Here is a 22,708-nt window from a genome sequence, read left to right as displayed (position 1 = left end):
GCCCCCTTAATCCAACCCCTTAATGCTGAGTGTCAAGAAGGGCTGGAACAAGTACCTGAATAATTGGATATTTGCTGTCTGATCCAGATACAACAAGTACAAGTATTTGTGACGTCAGTATAGAACACTAAAATACGCGGCTGTCGATGTAAATATGGCTCTAAAATACAGATTAATGTTGGATTAGTAGTATATAAACTAAATAGACCCAATGCTACACTGTCACAGGAAATATATAAATCTATAATAATAATACATTTTACTTGTGTGACGCGTAAATGGCACACAAAGACGCTTTACAACATGTGAGCAAAAACAGTTAATAAGAACAAGAGCTAATACAATACAGGATGAACTGAAGTTAAGCTTATTAAAACGAGAAACAAACTTGTTTGAAAAATAGTGGACAGTTTCAATAATAAATATGAAATGAAAGATATTATGAAAACCTGGTGATTAATGATGTGACCTCATGTGACGGTGCTAGCATGGCGAAGAGAGCGAAGCACATCTGTTAAATTTGTATCTTAATTTTCTGGAGTTTTTTGGTTTTACCGAGTAAGTTAACTAGAAAGCGTAAGATGATGAAATCCTCAATCATTTTGAAGACACATCGGTGGAATTGAACCCACAATCTCTCAGTTTCCAAGCGGACAATTGAGCACCAGGCAGCTTTGCAGAAACATGGCACGTCATTTCCTAAAGACAACGGGTTGAGGGTTAGACGGCCGTGGCTGCAGAAGGGGTCTGAAGCTGCAGCTGCTGAGTCGAACCCAGCTGATGTGGTGGAGCGGTCACCCCTCCTTTCCACCAACAGATGTTTCCCATTACAGATGTTTTTACAAGCTCAGACATTCTTCATGACAGCAAGGCAACTTTCAGGCAAACCTGGAATCTCAAAAATCTCATTTCTGCTTTCTGGAGTGTGAAAGCGGTCATCGGTGCTCCTCCACCTTCATGAAAACCTTTAAAGCATAATTCAGGAGAGGGAACCGATGAGTGAGGAGGAGGAGGAGAGTTTGATTGTAGGACTTCACGCTGGTGGGAAGAGAGGGGGAAATAAAAACGGTGCAGCGCATATTTTCACCCTGACAAGCAGCTCAGCAGGAGAGGAGCTGATATGAATCACTGGGAAGGAGCAAACGTGTTACCATGGAAGCTGGCAGCTTCACCAACACCATGCGATTCCTGCAAACATCCATCCCACTCACATGAATAGAGACTCCAGCTCAAACAGTTCCTGCAGCATAACTGTAGATTTAAATGACAGAGGGCTTATCAAAGATGAGGTAAGGCTTCCTTTAATGTTGATGAATGGGATCAGCAGATTCGGCTGTTTCCGCAGAAACCTGCTTCGATGAATCACTGCATTCAGTATTGGTGAATAGGAACGTGAAGTGAATGGATGCAAGTATTCTGTGTAAATAAAGCCGTTGATGGCATTGTCCGGGTGAATACTCGATTCTGATTGGCTGCAGGGTGTGGATTAAAAGTTTCTTCTTTTTTTTCCTTTTCCAGAATCCAGGAGTTTATCCTTACTGTGAAGGAACGCCTAAAGACAGGGATGCCCAGTTTAGTCTAGTCTATTTAGCTAGTTTATTTTAGAATTTACCTATTGAACTGTATGACTTCACGATCCTTAGATTTTATGTTAACTGTACAATTGCCGGTATGAAGCCCATTGAGATGACTATTGTTGTACTAATACACTGGGCTACATAAATAAAATGAATTGAATTAAAGGACCTGTATCATGAAAAATCAACTTTTTTGAGCTGTTAAGTTTATTATAATGTTAATACCTCACAAAAAACAACCCCAAAGTGGTATTTTTATCCGTTCACGCATTTCAGAATGAGTGAGTCTGGGTTTAGCTGTCTGAGGGAGGGGCCGAGTTACCAGTTGCAGAGGAGCCTCGAAACAAGACATTGTCACCACAACAGCTTTTCCGTTCCCCACCTCTTTAAAAAACAGTAGGTACATCTAAAACAACAGCCAAACCAGCAAACAACTTGAGAGTATTATGCCGCATGACTTGCTGCTGTTCTGAAATCGCTTTAAAAAAGGGGGAGATAAAAAGTTTCAGCTGATGGAAGACCGAGTTTTTGAAAAAAGCTGTAAGAAAGAGGACAACAATCAGAAATGCGTTACCTGCACAGTGTTGGGCATCTGGAAGTCCTCCTGCTGCTGCAGCTCCACGTGCAGCCGGTGTTTTCCCTGCAGGCTCTCGTTGTCTCTCTGCAGGCGACTCAGCTCCTCTGCCACCTGCTCCCTGGACTTCACCAGCACCACCTGAAAAAAAGCAAACGGAAACTACCCATTTTTGGTCTCATTTTATTTATACAGAGCCTCGTTGCTTGTTCGAAGTGGGAAAAATGTTTGCTTGATGCGACTTTACGACATCTGTAAGGCTGTCATGTGTAAATCAAAGCCACATGAATTGTGCTCAGCGTCAGTGTCATTGATTTATTTTTGTCTCTCAAACTTCCTCATGTCATATTCTCCGTATTGCATGATGCAGTTTATTTCATTTATATTAATTCCATAAGTAGCAGAATGAGAGCTATGATCTTTTACTTCTTGTTGGATTGTAATGCTTTAAATGAGAACATATGTAGAAAATACACGAGAGAAAAATGACTAAGGACTCAGAAGCTTTTCTAGACATTTTCTTTATGATTTTGAATAGAGACGCCTCAATTCTCGGTTCAAAACTGTATGTTGCATGCCTACTGCATAACCTTGTGTTTACAAAGTGGCAAACACGTTGTAATAGTCGTAAATGTACGACTTTATTATCATAATTTAACAGCTATGACTTTTTTCTAGTAAATTTACGGCTTTATAATCGTGAATTTACAAGATTTAAAGCTGTAAATTTACGACTTTACTCTCATAATTCAACACTTCTTTCTCGTAAGTGTACAACTTTAAAGTCGAGATTAAAAAACAACATTTTGTTTGTAAACTGGCCCTAAAATTCCGTCGTAGGACGCAGAGCACAATGCACGAAAAAAGAAAATGCAAAAAAACAACAACAACCTGCGAAACAGCTAATAGGTGAACGGTGTTGTAGTGATGGACTACCATTTTTCATTTGTGCAAGTGAGTTGAATAAAAGCAGCTGTCCTTTTTCAGGCCTCAGACCAGTTTAAGGTCAAACAATATTTAGGAGGATGAAGTGGGCGCCTGATTTTTTTCTGTTTTAGCTTCCAGTTTCCCTTAACTATTGAGGGGAAAATGCATTTTCATCGCCTGTAAAAACAATATGCTGTCGTTTTTAACTTTATTTGTTCACTTATTGATTTGTTTCTCATTACTTTCAAAGTGGAAGCTAAAAAAAAATGAGACGACATAACTTTAAGGGTTTGACGACGAAATAAAAATGTATAAAGTCACTGAAACTGGTATTTTCTAATAAGAAACGTGAATCCACAACAAGCAGCATCCTCATGATATTGGACAGCTGGTTGCTGAATATCCAGCATTATTATAATTATTATAGTCTGTGGGAACAACTGTCTCAATGTTTGGAGTAAAGACTACTGGTTTCTGTCTGTTAAATGCAGCTTTCTTTTCATATTTATTTATCATTTTCTTTTATTTAAAGGCTCTTCTTCTCGCTGGATCTTTTCAGCCAAAAGAAACTTTCCAAATATGTATGTTTTTTTTGTTAACTTAGCTAGCTTGGAGGTTTCAGTTTAGCGGCCGGTGCAGTTGCTTTAAGGAAGCAGTTACATGTCAAGAAAATCAAGTAGTTTTCTAAATAAAACTTCCTTCAGAATCAGATTATTTTTTTAAATAAATAAAACGGAAGAATGTAGGCTGTGTTTTTGTTTTTTTGACCTTTGTGGCCCACTACCAACTGATCTGCAGCATCCAGCCTCGACTGATTCTTGACATGTGATGGAAAAAAAGCCCCAACAACTACGTGCAGACAGCTTATGCTAGCGAGCTTTAATTATCTAAATTAAAACACTAGCAAACACGTTACCTCAATCTGCATCTGAATGCAGCTAAGCCTGACAGCCGCAGGGTTAATTTTAATGTTTGTGTCATCAGAGTGAGAGGAGCTGCTCACCATCTGCTCTTGAGTTTTCCTCTTGGCCTCACTGAAAGCCTGCTGGAGTGTGCAGAGCAGAGTTTCGGACTCCTGGACTCTCTGCGTGAGAGCGGACACCTACGAAGCAGAAGGGGGTTTGTTGAAAAATGCAGATTTCAACACAGACCAATGCAGCTCCATCGCGTTTGGAGTCGAGGTGGAGGCTGGCGCTGAGCTCAGTGCAGCAGAAACATGCACAACGCCGCTGCATTTGAGCACGAAAGCTGAGCAAGGTCTAAAATTAAACCAAAAGTGTGAACTGACAAAATTCTGTTTTGTCAAGACCTCAGTAGGACGAGTAGAAAAAAAAAAAGTCCGTCACTGCAGAATGCATGATGCAGCCAATTAAATCTGCTTTTCTGCAGCTTCTGTCCTTGGTTTAATTATTTGCCAGTAATTTTTTTATAAAAACATGACACAATAAAAACACAATTTCCCTAAAATGGCTCTGAGTTCAAATCAAGTTTCAATGTTTGAAGCTGCAGTTTAATACGCAGCATTTGGTAATATTTCACATAAAAAGTAGAAAATCTCAGGAGCACAATTCATCTTTTATTCCTTTAAAAGCAACACTTAAATAAGTAAAACAAAACAAATTTGAACTGTGCTTATATTTCCAATAAAAGCCACAAGCGGCATTGCTTGGCCCGAATGCGCAATTCGCCCCCGCCTCTCTGACCACTTCTGCTATCGCTGCCCACCTCTACGCAGCACCGCCGCCATCACCGCCCACCTTTGATCAAGGCTAGTCAAAACTGCATATGCTAAAAATGCTAACTATGCTAGTTATTATGCTAGTTCTGCAACCATCGCGATCAGCATCATCAACTGACTCAGAAAAACACATTGCTTAAGATGCTAATTATGCTAACTATACTAGTTATGCTAATGTGGCTAAAAGTGCTAGCATTGCAATCAGCATCATCAACTCACTCAGAAAAACACTGGTAAGAGCTACATGTCATAAATTGATAGAAAATCCACTTTCTTTCAAAATGGCGGCTTTTCTGTGGATTTTATCTCCATAGCAACCATTTTATGTTTTTGTCCCCATGGGATGACAAACAGATCCACGTCAGTTTCAGATGAATCGGAAAAAGTAAACTTTTGGTTGTCCTTAGCAACAGAGGTTTATCGCTAAGCATGCCCACATTCCGTATCCAGATGCATGCATTGAATTTTCACAGTATTCCATTGAAAGACATGGAAGTCATAACAGTGCGCCACTTTTGCTAGCTCGCCACACGCAAGCCATTCAAAATCTACAACTTCTTATTCCAACATTGTTTCCACACTAGCTTGCCATTGATGCCCAAGACGTTTTGAGACGATTGATAAAATCCCAACGACAAGTTTATGTTTGTATCCGCTAATGAAGGTGCTTTTTATAAAGAATTCAAGATGGCGGCCTTTTCCTTAAGTCAAAGGCAGACAAAACTTAAGAGGCAGTTGTAAACTTAGGCTAGCAACATGTGTGTAAATTTCGTGAAAAATCGTGAAAAAAGTTCATTTTTACATGTGTAAAAACGCCAAAAAGGTGAAATTGCAGATTTGGCACAAAATGGCTGCCTAGGTCATGTCGCCATCTCGTAATGATTTCAAAACTTTGTTTAGACATCCCCGACAAGGTTATATCAGTTTCGTTAGCAGATTGTAAATACATTTCGAAGCTTTTTTTTTTTTTTTGCCGAGTCAGCACTTTTCTTTGCGACCGTTTTTTGCTTACCACGGCCACATTCCTTTATCAATCTTGTTGTATGTTACGTCGTTTTGTTCAGCGTGGGCCATGAAATTGCATATTTCATTTTCACGACATTCTGATAAAAAATGTGCGAGCTACCTTAAATCGCAACAATTGCGAATTTGCGTGTGTTTCGGTTTCGTAACTCTATTTTGAAATATTTTTTTCCCGGCCCCATACACGATTTTTTTTTCCTCGTTTTTTTTTACGGGATTGCTCGCTGTGATGTCATCGTCTTGGGGGGGGGGGGGGGGGGTAACGTTTACTTTGTGGAAAATTCATTTTCCATTTGTCCTAGGTGTGCGCACATTTTGGTGACTTTTCGAGTAAGTCACAGCATGGATGGCTTTGTGTCTAAAGCCTTCCTAGCGATCAACCATTGCATCAGTCGTATCCACAATCGGTCTAAGTCATACTAATGTCGCCTGCTGTTGCTGTCCGCGAGAGTGGCGTTGGTTCTTTTCAAGTGATGCGATTGTCTCCAGCGTTTATCTTTAGACACGAAGGACATCTTGCCCAGATACTTGCTGCGCCTGCAGACGCACAGGAGGTGTATTCGTCCACCAAACAGAAGCAGGAAGTACAGAGGCGAAAACAAATAATTAAATAAAAAAGGGGGCAAGTTGCATTTTCTAGCACTGGTGTAAAAGGGTCCTTAGGCCACACTCTACTCATTAGTAAGGTGTGAGTACTGACCCCTTACTGACCGCGAGCAAATGCAGCACGCACAGAGTGTGCAAGTGATATATAAATGCCCTTAGGACGTCCGTGGGATGTCCGGACAAACTACACGTTCTAAGTAAAGCTGCACACAAGGAGCGTGCACGCATGACACGAACAGCAACATTTCCATACGACACACCTGTGTTTCACATGGCCTTAGAAAAAAATGTGCCCCCTACAGGTTTGCCCATTTTTCACCCACAGACAGCCCGTATCCCCCCGTAAGTACAGTTGTGACTAAGGCTTTTAACCCAAACCTAATAATAAAAAAACAAACATGAACCATGTTATGTCAGGAAATTCATAAAATCCTCTTGTCCTTTAATTCACTGTTGTGAGTTTTGTTTCACTTGGCTGCGACAAACTAAAATATTACAACTTTTTTTTAAGAGTTTAGTCTTTATCATCCTAAAAAGATGTATGAACTTACTTAGGTCGTGTCCTATTTTTTAAAGCAATCTTTAGACATAACCCTTTTCGTCCTAACGACAGCCATTAATCCTTTTCAGACGGTAAAGTATGATCATTTTAGAGCACTGAAGGACTTCACTGGTTAATACACCTACAGAAATAATAATAAATGAGCTGTGATCCTTGAACCTCCACTCTTCTCTGACCTGCCTGAAAAAAGAAAAAAAAAACAACATAAATCACGTCTCTGTTGTCATGGCAACCTGCCACCGCAGAATAAAGACAGAAGACTGATGGACCCGTACGTGGAGGAGGCAGACTTTTAAACTAAAACCATGTTTGTGGCTTATTGAAAGCTCAGAAACCTCATCCTCCTGTAGTTCTGACATCCGCTCGGAGCCAGAGGATTATTTTACATAAAGCTTTGACAGAACCACTCAGTGTTCCGTCCCTGTAACCGGATAATGCCTCTGCTTTCACGTCTGCGCATAAAAGAAGACTTTCGTGGAACGAATGGACCCGATTCACCTTCTCGTCGAGCTCAGCAAAGACCTGATAATGGCAGTCATTCTGTTTTCAGCAGGACAGGATGCAAAAGATACAGAAAAATGTGTTCAGAGGACCAGAGCCTGTAGAAAAAATAGACTTAAAGATCAAAATCTGAGTTAACTGTGTCTCCAACTAGGATTCTGCAAAGGTTGCTCATCCCTCAAAAACAGAATCTGAAATTTAGCGTGTTTCTTCCTGAGAATGTTTGGAACAGCTGATGTTACCCTAAACTCTGAAAAGCCACAAGGCCACAAGGGGGCGGTACAGCGAACAACACGGTTTGCTGTCAAAAAAGCAGCTTGATGATATTTGTGAATGTGTCCACCGTACTGTTTAGAAAAAGCGAAACCACACCTTCTTTGTATTTTAAAACTTCATTTGTGCCTGTGAAAGACGACACGATCCACAGGTGCCTCGTAGCAGTGGATGCGGTTTATTTTTCACAAAACAGAAGCTGAGGATTTTTGTTTCTTCACGGCTTTCTCTAACCCTTTAACAACGACGCTTTGGCTTCAGTGTTGACATTCTTTGGGCTAACTCATCACCCATTTCACGTAATCCCAGCAGATTCTGAAGTGGAGATTAGGCAACACTTTAACAATATCAGAGTGTTTACTACGGTGGTGATGAGCGGGAAAACTCGTGTTTACTTAAGCATGTGTAAAAATGGAGATGCAGTAAACCTATGAATGCAGTGAACACACAGCCAGAACAGAAAGAGGCGGGATTTTCCTGAATTTTTCTGTAAATTTAATAAAATCTTTATCGTTTCCAGACCTTAGCAGCATTTTCCTCGTTCCCCATATTGATAGAATCTTCCAAATTTTGTTTCTCCATCATCGTTCTGTCCAGGTGGTCGTTGGCCTGGCGAAGCATGACCTGCAGCTTCTTTACCTGGAGGAAAAAACAATCTTCTAAGTTGGTTGCTTTGAAACGCAATGTAATTTTAAGAAATCAAAGTACAATTAAATTCAATAATTACTTGGGAGATATTTTTGTTTATATATTAAATTCCAGCACAAAACCTGGTCTCGAGTGTCGGCCTCCTGGCCTTGAATGGCCTGCAGCTGCTTCTCGTAGTTGGAGCACATGTCACAGCGGCGGCCCAGTTTCCTGCCGGCGTTCTTCACCTGATCATTCCCAACACCAGACAACAATTATTCACAATTTGACCATGCAACAACACATTCCAACTGCACACAATTAGTCTATCTTTCAAAAAAGTTAGTTTTGCTTTTTAAAAAGGGGCTAGTTGCCATTGTATGGGCAAGAGACTGAATTTAGGATGAATTTAGAGGTTTAATTTGACAGAAAAGGGCAGAATTGTGTAGAATAATGAGACAGCACAAGTAGTACAGTTTGGAGACTTAGTTAAAACTTTGGGTTTTTTTTCAAAGAGATTGTGAGAAGCATGCTAAAGATGGCACTAAAGCAGAAAAAAAAAGTTAAAGGGCCAGAGGAAACTGAAGAAATGGAGACTAATGATCCAGTACGGCGGCCCCTGAAGGATAAGCTTTTAAAGGTCTATTTAAGCTGTCTCTATGCACCTCCTGCTGCAGCAGGTTCCACTCTGTGTCGCTGACGAGCCGGTAGCCTGCAGGCGGTAGGTAGGCGGCGTCGGGGGCCTGAGAGATGCTGGACAGCAGCGACGCCGTCTCCTCCTGCTCCGGCGTCATGGCTTTGATTGCCTTCTCCTGGTCTTTAGTCAGCAGGAAGTGGCTCGCCGTTAACTTGATCGAGCTGACCGACGTGGTTTCGCCAAAACTACTGTCCGTCGCCCCATACTCCGCCGAAACCAGGGGCCCAAAGTCTGACTCGTCTAAGTTGCTGGCAGACTTGGCCTTGTGGTTGTGACCTCCGAGAGCCTGCTGGGAAGACAGCGAGGAGCCGAGGCTGTCGGTGGACTGGACCCTCCGCAGGTTGTCCTTGTAGGGGTCAGAGGGGCTCCCCGCCACCACCTCAGTGTCCAATGAGTGCACAGACCCATGTGTACTGTGGTTGGTATGGTACTGCAGGGAGAAAAGGGTAAAGGTAGACTCAATTGATCCTGAATCTTTTATCCCTTGTGCTATCCTAGGCACTTTACCATTGGGAGTCGGGTCATCTAGACCCACTAGACAGAGCTCTGAACCTTTTTTCTTCAATGATTTGTGATCTTCACTGGTGTCCATGGATTACATGAAATCTTTCCACCTTTATCCACCTTTGTCATGGTAGGGAGAACCCGTCAATGTAAGGGTGGGGTCATCTAAGATAGCACAAGGGTTAATCTGGATTCAGCTTCAAGACTAATGCTGCTGTTCTCACTGAACTAGACTTTCACCAACAACTAAGAAATGTCATATGCACCTGTAAGAGGCATTAACCAATATGGATCCTGCCGGTTTTTGGGTGTTCTGGGACCGTCGAGGGTCATAGAGAGGAGCGGCGGCATCATAAGGGGAGCTCAGTTCCCTTGAGGCTTGTACGGCCACCTCAAGGGAAAGGGATGAAAATGGAACGTGCCATTTACGACGTACGGGTGATGTCATCATACGGTGTCCTTACGTTGCATTCTAAGCCAGTGCTGGCTCCTTACCGACTGCACGCAAATGCCGATATGCAAGTGCCTGTAGGACGTAGGAAATCCACATAAACTACACTCTGCCAGAGCAGTTGAGACGAAGGCTTTAGCCTGGCTTTCACAAGACCTTTGAGTGAAATTTAAAATAAATGTAAAAATAGGCATTTCTTTGCTAAAAAAAAAAAAAAAAGACAACTGGTACAATTCTACCGTCTGTAACTGCAGCTCAGGGGGTAAAGATATTTTACTGAGAGTTTATGATCATGTTGGAAAATGTCTCTACTAATGTGTTACTGAAGAAAATGTCCCACTGTGACTTCCTACAGGAGGTGAGCCGCTGAGGAAGATGAAGGATGGAGAACAGAACCGTTTCCTTACATCAAATCCCGGCTTCGGGTTTTCCAAACTTAGCTATCAAACTCTAAGCCACACGTTCACACACAACCCGCTGGAGATCCAGCAACCATCATGCAGACTTTACATTTACAATAAAGCTTTGACGGGCATGATGGTTGCAGCTTTTTTCAGAAAATAAGAGACTTAGGAGCAGAAAAAGCTGCAGAACAGAAACCTCTGCACTAAAAGAAGACGATAAAATGAAGATCCATAACCCAAATACACACAAAAAATAATTTCAATGAACTCCTAAAATTCTGAAACAAATCAACACCACCTGAAGCTAAAAGGTTCTGGTTGAACAAAAGATGATCACAAAATATTAAAAACACGCCTGAATACAAATCTCTAAACTTTTTCTGTGGTGTTTGCACATAAACAGAACACCACAATATTTGTTACGCTGGTTAATTGATACAATATTTTACTTTTAAAACTATGAAGCATCTTAGTATTTTACATCCTGTTCTTACAAAAATTTGGAGGATTTGATTCAGCAAACAGATAAAAGATAAAAAAAGTCAGAAAGTTCTCCTGTGCTTCTATTCACTGCAAATACCTGCTAGAATAGTTCAGATAAAATGAGCAAATACTCCGCGTTTTCCTTAATATGACTTATCTGTAGAACGGCACGACTTTGAAACAGGTTACACAGGACTATCTAATCCAGAATAAGCTCTCATTTAGGGAAAATTGTAGAATATTTAAAATATTTAGCCCCAGGTAAAATAAACAACACCAGTTCAGAAACTGTCCAGTTCCTGTCGGCCTTTTCCGAGGACTAAACACATCAGGATTAGTTTGATCCACACCTGCATCTAAAACTTTCCTTTAACTTTGAAGCTAAGAACCAGTGACAACAAAACAAACATCTGAGCGTTAGTCATGATGAAGATTTCCAGAGCGAGATCCTCAGAGGCAAACATGAAGGAAGCACAGCGGCGCCCGCTGCGTTGTCGGGTCAGGGTGGGGTCATGTCACTCACTGCCCTCACCTCCTCCACGCTCATTCCAAGGTAGTCCTCCAACGGCTCCGTGTTGTCTCCTCCATCTTCCTCCTGAAAGTCCCTCACCTGGCTCAGCCGTTCTTCCTCTTCCTAACATGATTTTAAAAAAAAACAGAATTTAAAACTCGTTTTTTTATTTAAAGAACAACCCTTTCATTCTGATTTCAACCTTCACATTTAAAAGCATCAGATGGCGTTTTCCCTAAACCCGGACAACATAAATCTGAAGCCGTCTTTGATCCCAGATCAGTTTAATCCAGTTGGTTTTAATTGTATTTCTGCTCTTCTTCAGGTGGAGTTGAACACCACAGCAAGAACGATTCGACAGAAAAAGATCATTTCAGTAAAGGGATCCGGTTACTATGAACATTTTAAACATAAATCATTTCTGTTATGTTGTTGTCACCTGAGGATTAAACGTCTTTAACCTTAAATCAGTACCAAAGGTCTAACTATCATGAGGTGAAGGTAAAAAATGAAAACGAAATGCCATTTTTGTTTGTGAAACACCAACCTTCATTTCACATCCAGAAACAGGCTTGACAGATTTGTTTTTCTGTTTTGGTCGATTAAATAGCTTTTTTATTTAATGTTTTCAAGTGAAATTGCAAGATTTTGCTGCAGTTTAACAGCGGGATAATATTTCTCCATAAAAATTGAGTAAAATACTGCATACTCAAGCTTTCATTATTAATAATAGAAATTAATAAAAAAAAGACTACGTATTACTGCAAAATTAAACCAGCAAATCTAAAAATGTCAAGATTTGTGAAGAAGGAGAACTGAGTGTGACCTCGCAGCAGAAACTCAGCCCCTTCACGTTTGAATATGTGATTATCTTAACCTTGAGCATCAGAACAGATCCAGAACAGAGACCAGAACCCTGAAGGAGCTCCTCAGGATCAGAACATTCCCTGCTGATGCTTTATGGCTGGGATGCTGCAACCAGACGTTCATTTGTTCCCCCTCAGATTACTGTCGGCAGACATTCTCCTCCTCCTGCAGCCCCAACCACTCATCTGGACCCTTCCACAGGGATTTACACCGACGTCCACAAAGCTGAGAGATGACTAACCTCGTCTATTTCTGCTTTGCCAGCTGAGTCACAGGCTTTGATAAAAGCGCCCGGACGCTGCCCTCGACACACGCTTCCCTCCCCCAGGGTGGTTTGGCTTTGGCTTCACTGATTAACGTGGCGGCTTGTGCGTACCTGGTCTTTCTTCTTCATCTCCTCCACCTGCCGCAGCTGTTCGGAGGAGAGCACGTTCTCGATCCTCTGCATGTCCCTCATGAGAAGACGCTGGGACTCCAGGAACTGGTCGTTTGCTCGCTGCCATGTGTGCTTCAGCTGGTTGTGCTGCTGCCGCTCCAGCTCCAGTTTATGACAGACTGAACAGAGAGGAGATGTCAAAGACGACTCAGAGGTTCATTCTTAAATCCTGAACTAAAGAGAAGGCGGGAAACCTAAAAATTCGGACGTTGTTCCTCTCATAATAATAATAGTAACAATACATTTTATTCAGAGAGAATGCGCTTTACATTTAGAAGAAAAATCTCAAAGCGCTAGCCCCTTTCAATCTTAAAAGGTACCATTTCAGTTTCTGTAACTGAAGCTTTTTTTTAAATTGTGTTGATGTGGAAAACAGCGATATAAAAAAACAGCAGGGTCTAAATGCTGCGGTCAAAAACGTCACCATAGAGTCTCTGAAAACGGTACGAGCTGCAGGTGTGACGACGTCCCAGAGAAGGCTACACTCGTGTGCTTTCTACAGTAGAAAATGCTGTAAAACTGGAGCTTAATGAAAAGCAGAAGTGCTGAGTCATGTTTCTAAAATGTGTGTTGTGAGTCTTTGGTAACAAACACTGACGGGAGGTTGGGATCAGTCCACAAACTGAGCTTGAAGCGGAGAAGTTTTACCCCACACGTCAGGATTTCTGCTTCTTCTGTCTAGACGGGGGTGTCACGTCCTCCGTCTGATCGCATAACTAACACAAATCTAACTCAGAAATCTCTGCATTGATGGTGAACTGGCCTCGTCTCAGCACATCTTTCAGTTCCTCTATTGACCACTGGAGGCAGAAGAGAGCAAGATGTGTGTGAAAAACATCCTCATTTTAAGGAGCCCTGGAACTTTTGCATTTTTACGGGCACTTTATTTGACTTCAACAAAACTCCCTTTACTTTGCCCTGCCCAATCAACCTTGCAAGTGGGCGGAGCTACCTCTGAAAGATGTGTCCAACACACTTCTGGCTTAATTTTTGGCATTCAGAACTCGATGGGCGACAACACAAATATTTTGTCCAGGGTGTATGTGTGTCTACGGTTTACTCAAGAGTCGACTAAAAACTCTGTGAGCTTTCCACAGTGGGAGAAGCTTTCGCAGATTCTGGAGCGCACCTTCGTGAAGCTCCCTCCGCAGTTTCTCAGCGTCTTCCTGCAGGACGGACTTCTGCGTGTTCAGAACGGCCACGTACATCTCCAGGTCCGTTCGACACGACTTCTCAGCTTCCAGAACATGGTTGAGCTCCTTCACCTGGAAAAGAAAGCGGTTTGTCTTTGGGTAAAACAATTGTCATGGGTTTGGGTAAGTACATCATTATAAGGCTAATGGAAGTGGCACACTTCTGTCTGTCTGAGTTGATCTCAGTTTATCCCAGCTGGACCAAAGGACATTCTGAAGCAGCTTACACATACTAGGAATCCATCAAATGTGGCTGCAGCATCAGATTTTTTTTTCATGGGTGTGACGAAACTCTAAAAATTGATTGAGCCAAAGAACTCCAGTTAAAAGCACCGGATGCTTCACATCACTGAAATCTAATCTCTGAATCTGTTGCTTTCATTTGTGTGCAGTGGAGTTAAACAACAGAGAGCAGCTAATATAAGCTAGACTGGTGGGATAAGAAACACACAATGCTTCATGGGTAACAGGAAGTGGACATTTTAACGGGGTTCACCAAAAAACCCTGACGTCAGACGTTTCCTACGGTAGCCGTGAACATTTTTAAACTGAAGTAAAGAAGCAGAAACGAACCTTTGAGGCCTCCAGCTCCTTCACCTTGTCCTCGCTGGAGGTCAGCTTGGCCTTCAGAGCTGTGATCTCCTGCTCCAGAGGCATCACCACCGACCGCAGCTTGTCCGCATCCTCCTGAGCCTTCAGGACAGCAGAGGAGCTCATCAGTTTTTTTTTCTAAAAGCCACAATACGACTCGGTCTCAAGACTCCAGGCAGCTGGAACATGTTCAGATGTGAACCTCCAAACCATCTCAGAGTAGGGGGCTTCTCTCCACTTCACATCCAATTTCAGGCTGCGCCCCACTTAAAGGCAGCTTTCACGTCGGCAGAATCAGAATTATTAGATCCGACCTTACCCACAATGCAACAGGATGACTCGCCTGTACGAGAAGTCCTGAGCTGCGAGGGACAAACGCCGCCTTGAGCCGTTAGACTGCAGGTACTTTCAGCTTCACTTTTATCATCGTGTTCAAGCCAAACACTTCTAACCGCCGTTTTTAAAAAAATCTGTTTGCAGCCGTAGTTTGTGCGGCATGCAAGCCTGAACATCCCATAATCGTGTAGCTATGACAACCTCAGGGGGGGAATAGCATTCACCTATCAGATCCTGCATGAAAGAGCATCTGACCGAGGGCTTTGCAGAAAGCTGAGGCCGTCAGCTCGTTGTCACGGCAACAGTTGAGCCCAAAAATCAAATCATATGTTTTCTGTCCTGTGTGAATTATTTCTGATGTTTTTCTTTTCCTCTGTTCCTGGTTTTCCCAGGGTGGACCCAACAATGTGGGTGGAGAACGTCTGGTTCCCTCTGTTCTCCAGGAGACTCATCATCTCTGGGAAATCAAGCTGCTAAAACATTTGACTTTCACCCAGAACATCTGTCAGTAGAAGATTAGAAACACTGAGGTTGTTGGAAGTGACAACGAGGAAAAAAAAAAAAAAAAATTCCTTCCGGATAAAAAGGGTTGCAAATATCAGAAATCTCCAGGCTCAAAATGAGAACGTTCTGCAAATTCCAAACATTGATCCCAAACGAAGTAGAGCAGAAGTTACTTTTAAACCAACTTTGGACCAAATCACCTGCTAAATGGTTAAAAGGTTAAAGTTCATTTCTGTTTAACTTTGAAACTTTTGCTCAAACTTTAAAACTAAAAGGTTGATTTCAGGAAAATGGGTGAGTTTGATGGAAACACTTAAAAAAGGACAACAATTTTATTTTTGTTTTGTAAGCAAACCTACTTTCTTCATTTCATCCTCCAGGTTCTCCTTCTCCTGACCCTCGGTGAGGCGCCGCCGCAGGTCGCCCAGCTCTCTCTCCATGGCCTCGCGGTACTGGTTCCACTGGGCCCGCTCCTGCTCCAGGCGCTGGTGGAACTGGACCTCATACTCGCATACTGTGTCTGCGAGGAGAACAAGTCAGGAAAATCTGTTTATATGAAACAAAAGATTTGAAGAATCCACGTCAGTATTTCCTTTAGCTAGAGTAAAAAATGTTGTTTTTGTTGTTTAATATTTTCTACAGCATCAAAAAGTTAATTATACTTAAATGTATTAAAGTGACTAAATAATTAAGAGCCGCATAATAATATTTCTATGGTTAAATTTGAGTGTTTATGAGCTGTTTTCTAGCATTTCTCATGTAAAACTAATTTATTTTATCAGTATTTAAAGTTACAAATTTCTGCATTTTACATGTGAAGAGCCAAAAACCAACAAAATCTAATAAAGTCTTTAAATTCACGACTAAATGCATGGAAGCGATTCTGTAGCATAGTTAAAATTAAAAGTCAATATCAGAAATGCTTATTCATTTTCAAAATGAAGCTGCATCAAATGACTCAAAATTAAAAAGAAAAAGCAATCCGCTAAAATGCTTTTTCATTTTCTACTTAAAAACCTCTTATTCTGTGTCATAATTCAAAGGAAAATTCAACGAGGGGATTGCATTTTCATTTTAACATCCAACCTGCGAACAGTGTTGCATAATTCACTTCGACTTAGCACATTTAGAAGATGTTCTGCAGCTTCCCACTGATTTTGCTGTTCGATGACAGCTGGAGTCCCATCAACAGCTCTCCAGCAGTTTTAGCCATGCTAAATGTTTGCTAGTTGGACCAACACACACTCAGCATGAAGCTGCAGGAGACTATCTTCTAAATGTGCTTTATTACTGTCATCATTATTATTAGGGGCCTGCTCGCTCACATTTTATTTAAATCCATGCATTCAGTTCTTTTTTCTTCGCTGCAAGGAGGACCCGAAAGACGGGTTAGCATTAGGCTAATATGTGCTAAAACATTAGCCGTGGAGGTACTTAAAACTCTGAACGGGCAATGAGCATCTTGGATGTAAATTTGTGGGAATTACATCATCCTTTATTTTGTCTGGACACCACTGGAAACACATTCATATGATGTTTAGGGTAGCAGCACTTCCGTCTTTGGCGATCCGGAGCTTCGGATCGCGGAGCTTCGCGCTCCGCAATGCAAAGGCAGCTACCAATCCGAAGAAAAAAAGCTAGTCCCAGGGAAAGTTTCGACGAACCGCGGTGTGTCCGAAGGAGGACCGCAGAAGATGGAAATGCTGCTACGTAGTCCAGAGAACCTGTGTACAATCATCAGGAATGCACAACTATCACAAAGCCCTCTCCTCTGCCGCTAACACAAAGCTACAAGCCTGGCCGCACTGCTCCTAGCAAGTGTCTGTTAGCAGCCGGACACACGGAGAAAGCACTGACGTCATCGCCCCGCCTCCCCCTTTGGAAACGCTAAGTCAAATTGAATTATTGGCCAATTGTTGGCCAAGCTAACATCCATCATGGTCAACACCTCTCAACACTACACCAGACAGTGGAGGCGCTGAGCAGCTCCTTCAGTTGCAGACCGTTACACCCTCCATGTAGGAAGGAACGGTTCCGCAGGTCATTCACTCCAACAGCCGTTAAGATTGTACAACGCCACAGTTTAAATATGCATGTACAAACCGGTTATCATGCATCCATAGCCCATCCGAATATTCTGTCTTTTAATTTATAACATATGTTATGTCGTAATGGTGTTTATAGGTATAGATTCTTCTTGTTGTTGAATGTTATTACTTTTGCATCTTAACACATTTTTAAACACCCTTTCATTCTTTTTCCACATTGCTGTTGTTGTTCTTTTTTCTCTATTTTTCACTGAACTGCTGTAACAATTGAATTTCCCCAATAAAGAATATCTTTGTTTCTATGCGACACTATTCGCAGGGTGGATGTGAAAATCAAAATGCAATCCCCTCTTTGCCTTTTCGTTTTAATTGTGACACAGAATAAGCAGTTTTTAAGTAGAAAATGAAAAAGCATTTTGAAGGATTGATTTTTCCTTTTAATTTTGAGTAAATTGATGCAGTTACATTTTTAAAATGAAGAAGAATTTCTGTTAATCCATTTTATTTGTCAAATTAGACATTTCTAAATGGATTTTGCTACACATTTACCGAAATGAAATGTCAAATACCATTTTCATGATCATTTTAATTAAGTGACAGAATGAGCAGTGTTGAAGAAGAGAATGAAATAGCGGTTTGGCTGATTGCTTTTTTATTTTAATTTGGAGTCATTTGATGCAGCTTCATTCTGAAAATGAAAAAGCATTTTTGGTTTTGACTTTTATTTTCAATTATGCTACAGAATCGCTTCCATATAAATGTGCACGAGGAGTGAATGAGAGCGTGCAACAAACCTGACAGCGGAACTAAATTATCATACGAAAAAAGAAACTTAAACTTAATGATGTCATTTCCTGTAACATTCTGTGGCCAAAGCCAACATGCGCTGTTTGTTAAAGGAAAACCGTCTATCTAGACTTCTTAAAAGCTGATGTGCTTCTCTCAGAAAGAGTCTGCATTTCTCTTCTTTTGTTTCCGCTAAACGTTGAGAAATCCAAACTGAATTTTTTTAAAGCTTGGCAGACGTTTTCGCTCGAAGACGAGCAGATTCCAGCTTCATTATGGAAGAGGCCGCAACAGTGGAGAAATGGAAATCAGAGCCAGGGAGAGCTGCTCTGCTCTAATCGAACAGAGATGAGAAGTGAGAACAGACGCTCATCCACAGATATTCAGGCTGAAAGGACAGAAAACATGAATGGGAGGTGAGGATGAAGAGCAGTAGCGGGAGAAGAAAGCCTTTTAAAGAAGTCAAATCTACTGTAGTTTATTAAAACTCACAAAACTCTGCCAAACAACATGAATCAAACCGGTAAGAGCCACCAGAACCAGGAATGAAGAAAACAGGACCGATTTAGACTCGACACAACGTTTTCCAAGAAACAAACAGCAGCAGAGCAGCACTTCTTGAAAACCACATCATCTAAATATTCTGAATAATGAGTTCCCGAAAAACAAAGCCAGTGTTTCCACAGCAGCAGAAGGTCGGCTTCACCTTTCATGATGGCCTGCAGCGACGCCACTTCCTCCTGCCACTGGCTGCGGACCTGGTCGATGGCTTCTTGCTTGGTGTTTTCTGAGACGGTGGCCACGGCCTTGATGGTCTCGATCTCGGCCCGCGCCTGGGTCAGCTGGCCTTTCATGGAGATGAGCTCATTCTGAGCCTCCTCCAGCGCCGAGGTCCTCCTCTGAAGCTCCTCTGATGAGAGAGCGAGGAGACGGAGGGGGTCGATGACAAGAGGCTGCTCAGGTTAGGAAGATGATGGTCAAAACATTAACAAACAGAGTCTTTTCAGGATGTACATCTCCCTCCAGTATCACTGCCATAGATGGGAGAGTCTCCAAAGGCGTGAGGTCTGTACCTTCCTTGGACAGGTAGAGCTCCTTAAACTTGGCCCTCTTCTGGTTGAACTCGGCCTCCAGCTGCTGCTTGAGTCGGATGAACTCCGTCCTCTCCAGCTCCAGAGCAGCCACCCGCTGCTGGAGTACCTCTGAGCAAAGAAGGGAGAGAACCGCAGCGCTCACTTCACTGCAGCTGATGTCCCAAAGACAGTTTAGATGTTCATCTGTCGCTCAAAGACTGAGCACACGGAAACAGACCATGTTTGCTTCATGTTTTCTACCACCATAAAAAAAAAAAAAGTATTTTTCCAGAAAAAGTGTTAAATGTAAACATACAACTGTTGTCGTGCTGTTAGCCCACAAACTTATTTACGTATAAACAAAATTGTTTTTTTTTCTACTAAAATAAAGTCTAAAATGACACTTAACTTGGGATTTTATTTAAATGGGTTAGTTGCTTCATGGTTAAACTAATGTAAAAAATCTTTTGTTATTGTTACCGTAACAAATCTTGACTAAAGAAAAAAGCAACAGTTTCAAATCCAAAGAAATTCCTAAAGCTTCCAATGAATGTAGCCAGGAGTCTGCTGAAAAAATCCCTAGTGTTTTTGTTTGTTAGTGTAACAGTGAAAGTAAGGTTCTGTAAGTGATGAAAGCAGTTTTAGAGATTGATTCAAGCTTTATTATTAACAGACCCTGACAAATGTTGACCTAATAAGTTACTTTTGGGTTTGCCATGATTATTAACAACAAAGACGTCCTACTCAGTTTCCGATTCTCCTTTCAAGATAAGATGATGTATTACGATTAAAAAAAAAAACAGAATTTTGTTTAAGTTTGAAAGAAAGTGAGATTAATAAAAGGTTCCAGGAATTCATCGTTTCAGGCTCAACCGTCAAAGTATTTCATTCATTTCCTTAATCCTAAGGTTTTACAAATGCAAACATAATTTTGTAAATATATCTACTTTCATTTTAACACAAGAATGTTCATGTTTAACTGCTTAAAAACCTCCATTCAGACCAGAAAATCCAGACAATCCCAGGTTTTTCGGAGACCCCAGCAGCTTATACTTTATTTAACTTCTCTGTCACTTAATGCCAGTTCGCTGAGAGCAACATTCTCACATTTACGAGCTCGAGAAAAGCGGGAGGTCAGCAAACCTCATGCAGCAGCTGAGGACACCATAAAAACTCATAAAAGGACCTGAATTCAGGCTCGTCTGCCTTCAACATTTGGTTGAGTCTGCAGTCTGCAGGGAGAACTTCAACTTTCCAGGATCAAGGAGGTGCAATAAATCTTTATGGAAACATAAAACCTGAAGTTACCAAAGAAACGAGCCACACAGATGTATGTAAGGTGCAAAGCTTCAGTCTCATTTCTGCTTATGGCAGCTGCAGATACTTGAGTACCTCTACTGTCTGTTAGATGGAGTAAAACACCGAAGATTCTCTGAACAAATGCATCAAACACATCAGATAGACACTGTCTTATAAAAAATAAAGAAACATTTACTCATGTTATTCACAGAAACATGTATGGCTTATGAATGCTGCCTAAAGCAGTGGTCCCCAACCTTCGGGCCGCAAACGCAGACGCCAACTTCAATTATTTCCGTTTGGTTTATTTTCTGATACGGCAGGAAGTTTAATTTTGAAATAAAAATCTACCGTATTCTGTTCACCACATCCGTCTGTCTTGACACGCCACGTGACTTTAAGCAGCAGCTCGGACCGCAAAGTTAGGAGCTCAACGCTTAAAAGTTAATTCAAAAAAACATCAAGAAAACATATTTGGAAAGGTAAGGAAGGAAAGGTAAGGAAACTGAAGAAGACCTTCGACATGAAAGAAAGCTATGTCCGAATTCCTTCACTACTCACTTTTTAATGGACTAAATAGTGCGTTCGCCATTTTTGTAGTGCTTTCCAGAATCAAATGCCCCAAAAATTTCCCACAAGTCTCTGCGAAAAACCAGTGTTTTGCGACAACCATTTATGAATCCACTGTGTTCTGACAACGATGATGGTTTACTAAAAAAATACATTTAATAAAATTGTTCAAACGCAATGCATTGTGGTCTATATTCGCCAAACTAGTGAGCATCGATGAAACTTGTAAAAGGGACAAAAAGGGTGAATTAGGCAGGCAGCTGTTGAGAAACTTGAGCACAGAAAATGTTCCTCTGTGTTTAAAATAAATAAATGAACAATGAGTCAGGATTTATGTCAAAACTGATTAAGAGAAATCTTTTCTGCTCGGAAAGATGATCAGAGACTTGATGAAGTTCTGAGTATTATAATGGTGTTCTGTGGGGGGAAAAAACGTAATGTCGCTTTTACTGAATTTTTACTAATCAGAAACAACTTTCCTTCACCGAACCTGCAAAATAAATACTACCGATTTTTTATATTCAAACTAAATTTCTTGTAGTAGTATTTTAATGTGAAAAACAGGTTTTTCAGAATCCAGAAGCTAAAAAACATTAAACGGCTTTTCTGCCCCGTTCAGACTGGTCCGTATAGTCTGACATGAACCGGGTCTAACTGGTCTAATGTACAAGATGATTGTAAAGAAATGGTTGAAAACGCCTCCCCAGCTGATCTAAAACGGTGTATTTTTCTCATTCTGCCAAAAAGCAGCAGGTTCTAATATCTTCTTTAAAAAATGTTATAGAATATTTCTGGGTTTTTAATTTTCTCGTTTAGGTTCGAGCCAGTTTAGCTCGTGCTGGTTTGCGGCGCCTTCCGTCCGTGAAACCCAGGTGGTCGACTCCGGGCTGCTCCCTCTTCCCTTCTCCACCTCTGCCGGTTCCAAGCCCGGCTTGAGAAGGTTGCGTCAGGAAGGGCATCCGGCGTAAAACATTGCCAAGTTTACCATGCGACTTGTTCGCTGTGGCGACCCCTGATGGGAGAAGCCGAAAGTGGAAGGAAAGGTTCTCCTAACCGCCCTGAATGCAGATGAACCTTTGACCTGGCAATTTTATCCTCAAATTAACACCCCAGATTACTCCAATGCAATCAAAAAAGAAAATAAATTGAATTTTTTTTTTTACTAAAAAAAAAGAAAGAAAAAAATAATATTAAAAAATGTAAAAAAAAATGAAATTTTTGAGTAACTTTGACTTTAAGAATACTCAGGTACTGAAATCATTTAATTTTTGCCAGTTTTCTTTTTTTTTTTTTTGCTCCGATTATATTAATTAATGCAGAAAAATGTCAGGAGATCACGAGTTGGGGATCTTTACAACACGCATTCCCCTAATGCCAATACGTCAGCATATGTACATGATTGTAAATAATATGACATCGTCTTGGTTTCTGTTTATTTGAAGTAAAAAAGAATAAAATAAAGAAAAACAGCCTTTAGAGGAAAAAGTCATCCGCATGAGAAACGATCAGGAACTGCCTTTGTGGGTGGATACGGGCCGACTCCGGGG

The 22,708-nt window shown here is 41.3% G+C and overlaps 1 protein-coding gene across 2 annotated transcripts in view; it reads right to left on the bottom strand.

Annotated features, from left to right (window-relative positions):
• rabep1 (rabaptin, RAB GTPase binding effector protein 1) overlaps window positions 1-22,708 on the bottom strand; it is a 35,005-nt gene that overhangs the window by 10,463 nt on the left and 1,834 nt on the right. For both annotated transcript variants that reach the window (XM_023962589.1, XM_023962590.1), the window contains exons 2-13: window positions 19,293-19,421; window positions 18,926-19,129; window positions 15,745-15,905; window positions 14,528-14,647; window positions 13,891-14,026; window positions 12,702-12,880; window positions 11,480-11,581; window positions 9,074-9,535; window positions 8,552-8,656; window positions 8,304-8,420; window positions 4,082-4,180; window positions 2,152-2,292 (exon numbers count right to left, since the gene is read on the bottom strand). In XM_023962589.1, the coding sequence (XP_023818357.1) occupies window positions 2,152-2,292; window positions 4,082-4,180; window positions 8,304-8,420; window positions 8,552-8,656; window positions 9,074-9,535; window positions 11,480-11,581; window positions 12,702-12,880; window positions 13,891-14,026; window positions 14,528-14,647; window positions 15,745-15,905; window positions 18,926-19,129; window positions 19,293-19,421 (1,955 nt within the window). The remainder of the gene's footprint in view (window positions 1-2,151; window positions 2,293-4,081; window positions 4,181-8,303; window positions 8,421-8,551; window positions 8,657-9,073; window positions 9,536-11,479; window positions 11,582-12,701; window positions 12,881-13,890; window positions 14,027-14,527; window positions 14,648-15,744; window positions 15,906-18,925; window positions 19,130-19,292; window positions 19,422-22,708) is intronic.

The sequence above is a fragment of the Oryzias latipes genome, chromosome 14 (genome assembly GCF_002234675.1).
Source record: "Oryzias latipes chromosome 14, ASM223467v1".
NCBI classification, from domain to species: domain Eukaryota; kingdom Metazoa; phylum Chordata; class Actinopteri; order Beloniformes; family Adrianichthyidae; genus Oryzias; species Oryzias latipes.
Note: the sequence above shows the minus strand (reverse complement) of the source record. Positions and strands in the feature narration are given on the sequence as shown.